At 44.0% G+C, this 4,739-nt stretch overlaps 1 protein-coding gene across 1 annotated transcript in view; it reads right to left on the bottom strand.

Moving 5' to 3' along the window:
* Positions 1–4,739, bottom strand: part of B4GALNT1 (beta-1,4-N-acetyl-galactosaminyltransferase 1) — a 51,657-nt gene that overhangs the window by 40,758 nt on the left and 6,160 nt on the right. The window contains exon 2 of the mRNA XM_018574476.1: positions 2,109–2,215. Within this exon, the coding sequence (XP_018429978.1) occupies positions 2,109–2,215 (107 nt within the window). The remainder of the gene's footprint in view (positions 1–2,108; positions 2,216–4,739) is intronic.

The following is a 4,739-nucleotide window of genomic DNA, read 5'->3' as shown; positions in this document are numbered from 1 at the left end:
GGTAAAAAAAGGTAACCTTGCCCCCCCCCCCCCCCCTCTCCAGCAGGATATACTTACCTTTCTTTGCCCCTTTGCTGCTCCATTTAGCCTTCGGGACCAGGAAAAGAAAGCCCTGTGTAAACTCCAAAATGACTTTCCAGAGATTACTTGGGGGGCTTATGACTTCTTCACTAACCTAAAGAGACTGTGCTGTGCCAATTATGAGGTACCAGCACTCCCATAACAGAGGGAAAAAGAGTCACATGTTCATCCATACCCAGAAGTGTCGGGCATTTCACTTTGCTCCAGAACAGAGCTGTGGAAGAGCGAAAGGAAGGTGAGTATATGCTACTGAGAGGATGGAGAAGCAAAGTAAAACTTTCACTTTGCCCTGCTTTGGAAAAGGCATGGTTTGCTTGAGCAATACACTGTCATTTTCTCCTGCCTATGAAAGTATTCATGAATATGACATGATTATCACCTGTTTACAGATCATAGACATGGACAGGTTAAAAAAATGAGAATTTTCCCTGATAAGCCAGCACCATAAAATGTAAGCACACGTTTAGCCCCTTCCTCTCACCATAGAAAAAGCACAAATGCTTAGCATAACCAGGCACTTGTGCTTAGAGACTCACCAGCAGCCTTATAGGACAATAGTATTATGCTTGCACATTCAACTACCATCACTTTTTCCTTAGAGAAAAGGACAGCATGCCGTGAGTTTTTGGAATCTGTCTTTTCAGTCCTTTGTACAAGAACACATCTCTGTACAGAACAATATTTCACTGTGCCGTCATATTCTGCACTCTGGTCTCCCCTGCTTTTCTTAAAAATGCAAACTAGCACTAAATGCACAAGTCCTAGCATGTACAGGTTTTGAATTACAAATACACTACAGTCAAAGTAAGATGTAAAAAGCTTAAAGGAGAACTATGGGGTCAGTGTTTTCCCCCATAGTTCTCCTTAGGGTAACGGGAGGACACAAACTAGCGTCCTCCCGTTACCCTAAGCTCAGTATACCGCGAGCTGTAGCTCGCGGTATACTGAGACGCTGCAGCCGGAGCGGATCCCGACGTAGATGACGGGATCCGCCCAGCTGGCCTATCTAGAGGCAGAGCCAGCTGTACCCGCCCCCTCCCTGTCCGTTCCGCCAGTCAGCGCTGACAGATCGGAGAGGGGAATCCAGCCCCTCCCCCTGTCACGGCAGAGAGCCGTGACAGGATCGAGAGGTGAGCGAACCTGGTATGTGTTCGCTCACCTCCCGATCTACTGAGCCGACCTGTGACAGTCTCATTGTCACAGGTCGGCTAGAACTATGAGGTGAGTGGAAATCACTCATCTCATAGTTCTCCTTTAAATGGCAGCCTTAACCCTTTCCAGGTAAGATCTTCACACAAAGGGAATGCATTTCTGCAGATCAGTTTATTTCAGATGAGACCTTAGGGGGAACCTTAGGAATGTCAAACGTACAAACATACCACTGAGCAGTGTATAACCATACGACCAAATCTATTGACTCATGTGTGATTTGGATAATCATTAGTGCTTATGAAAACACATTCTTACAGATCAGGATGACTTTTGAAGTGAGATGGCTGAGACTCCCTGGACCAAAATTTCTCAACCATTTTTCAGTCACGGCACCCTTCAGTCACGGGTACTCATATCGGAGTACCCATTTTTCTCACTGGGGTCCTACCATCACATTAGGAGCCACAGCTAGGGAAGCATGGTAGAGGGCAGGAGGTGGAACAGGACTGGACAGAGAAGTACTTCTGTAATTTTTCTGAATGAATCTCACCCTTCCTGGGTTAGAGTCATTCATTTCCATGGTGCAGGCCAAAAGGCATGAAGCTGTGCAAAAAATTTCGAGGCACCCCTGAGGAAGCCAGAAGGCACCCTGGTTGAGAAAGGCTGCACTAGACTAATAATTATGCTGCCGGAAAGAAAAAAACTTTATTTAGAAATGACTATCCATCTATCTATCTATCTATCTATCTATCTATCTATCTATCTATCTATCTATCTATCTCTCTATCTGCAGGTATTGGGCTTAAGGGTTTCTATGGCTGTACAATGATATTTGAGACAGAGCCAGGTTAATTGGCTAGCGATGTGTCACTTACCTGGTATCAGCATTGTTTTTAGCGGTCGGACCTCCAAGCCTTGTACTGGATATTGCAGTGGGGAGTTGGCTCCAGCAACAATAAACTTGTCAGTTGGATTGTATGACCTAGTAATTAAACAAAAACCACATTTCACTATCATACCATTTCTCAATAATCCGTAATCTATAATGTATTTTATTACAAATGAGAGTGTGTTAACAAAAGATTAATGCAATGCTAGTAAGGAATTAAAGCTAACCTCCAGCCTTACCTCCAGTCTTGCACAGCTGTGTAGGATCGTCTCTAGCATAGAAATTGCCTATTCAGATTTCACTGCATACTGTGAGCTTCTTACGATGTGCCTCACTAGCTGCAGCAAGCCCACTTAATTTTCTGGCTGGAGGACCTGCAGCACCAGCTAGTCTTCTCTCCCCACCCTGCCTGTCCCGGGCCTACTCCTTTAATTATTTGGATTACAGTATTTTCAAATATGGAGACTTATCATCTTATATGAGCTATACCTAGGGAAGGTGGTTTGCATGCAAATGCTGCCTGCCTAGGAGTGCACACTTCTCCAGACTGACACCCAATCATGATGGCATTTTGATTTTTGGAGACTCCGTGCCACTTGCATTAGGGCTGAAGGTTATGAAAGAAATGATGAGACAGGGAGCTGTGATGTTTTCAAGAAGCAATGTATAAAACTCTGACGACTCCTCCCACCAGCCATGGTCTGCCTCCCTTTGCACAGAGAGCCTGTGATGATGTTATTAATAAGTCTATGAATCTATAATAAGGTATTAATGAAAACAGAAATGTTTTATTTTATTAGCATGCTTTATATATTAGCATGTTGATGAAGGGGAAAGAAGGAACCAAACAATGCAAAAAATAAGCATATTGAACCTCAGCTTTAAATGTACCACGCGTACTTGGGCCCTAACATCTCAAGGAGTGTTATGCATTCAGATCTCTGAATGTCTATGGCAATGAGTGGTTGGAGCAGGGCAAATAGTCTTACACAACTGCAGTCTGAAGAGTGTTGTCACTCTCAAGGCCATCCCTACACTTTGCGGGGGGTGGGGGTGCTGGCGGTACTTGTTACGGGGGGTTATGCTGGTGGTTCACATTAAAGGGGGGGGGGAACGGTACCTGGGTTTTGCTGTGTTGGAGGGGGGGGGTGCACGGTACCTCGGTCTGGCATCCCACGGAGCTCACTGGCATCACTGGTTGCCAGGAGCTCGACAGGGCACCAGCCAGAGCATTCTGCTCAGCTTATGGCAACCAGTGACCTCAGTCCTTCAAGTTTATGTTGAACCCCCGCTTCCGTCAACCACTGAGGTATATTTTGCAACAAGACACTTGCATTCTTATCTACATTAAACCCATCCTTTTCCAGAGTGTAAACCGAGGAGAAAAAAGTATTCAACACTTCAGCCCTCTCCCTGTCGTTTGTGACTAATCTCCCATTTTCATCCTTTATTGGGCCTATCTGCTCCTTTCTTACCTTTTTACTGTTTATATATTGGTCGAATTTTTTGGGGTTCCTTTTACTAACTGTGGCGATATGCTTCTCGCACTCTATTTTAGCTGCCCGAATTTCATGTTTACATCTCTTTTTACATTCCTTGTAGTTTTGGAATGTCAAAGCCGTCCCCTCCATCTTATATTTTTTCAAATGCCACCCTCTTGTCCTTGGTGTGTTTTTTAACTGTCTTATTTAGCCAAACAGGTTTAGTTATTGATCTTTTATTTTTGTTACCCAACGGTATACACTTGGTATACACTTGGTAATAGCATTATGTAATGTATTCTTAAAATAATCCCACTTCTGGGTCGTGTTCAGTGTGAGAAATAAATTTTTCCATTCGGTGTCACATACTAGCTGGCGTAGCTTATCAAAGTTAGCCTTCCTGAAGGTTAGTGTTCTTGTCCGACCAACACCCTTCTCTTTTCTGTACCCAATATTATTATTATTATTATACAGGATTTATATAGCGCCAACAGTTTGCGCAGCGCTTTAAATATTAAAAGTAATCACATTGTGATCACTATTGCCCAGTGTCTCCCTAATGGCTATGAAAAAAGCAGGGAATCACCAGCACTCAGTAATCAAAGCAAATATGTCCTTTTATTGGACAGAGGCGTCATAGGGATCAAAAGAACCGACGTTTTGGGGCCACGCAGGGTCCCTTCCTCAAGGCAGAAAACATGACCAGATCCGTGAACCAATGTCACTGCGAGCACCATCATCTCTTAACTGGCCGGGACTGCTGTGAGGTGTGCGGAGGGTTCCCCCCAACGATCTACATCCCTAATGGCTATGTCTGCAACTAAGTCCCCATTATTGGAAATTAATAAATCTAATATTAACTTTTTCCTAGTTGGAACCTCAACCATTTGATCCATGAAATTGTCCCTCAACAGGTTCAGAAAACGGGCCGCCTTTATCGATTGAGAGGTTCCATTAGAACAATCGATGTCAGGATAATTAAAGTCACCGATTACAACAACATTGCCCTGCTTCCCAGCTATTTCTATTTGGGAGTGTAGGTGAGCCTCCTCCTCTTCCCCTATATTTGGGGGTTTATAACAAAACACCCACAAGTAGTTTACGACTAGCAGTGTTATCTAGTTCTAGCCAGGACT

The sequence above is a fragment of the Nanorana parkeri genome, unplaced genomic scaffold (assembly GCF_000935625.1).
Source record: "Nanorana parkeri isolate BGI_ZX_2015 unplaced genomic scaffold, ASM93562v1 scaffold2985, whole genome shotgun sequence".
Classification (NCBI taxonomy): domain Eukaryota; kingdom Metazoa; phylum Chordata; class Amphibia; order Anura; family Dicroglossidae; genus Nanorana; species Nanorana parkeri.
The sequence above is the reverse complement of the archived record's forward strand: the minus strand, read 5'-3'. Positions and strand labels throughout refer to the sequence as shown.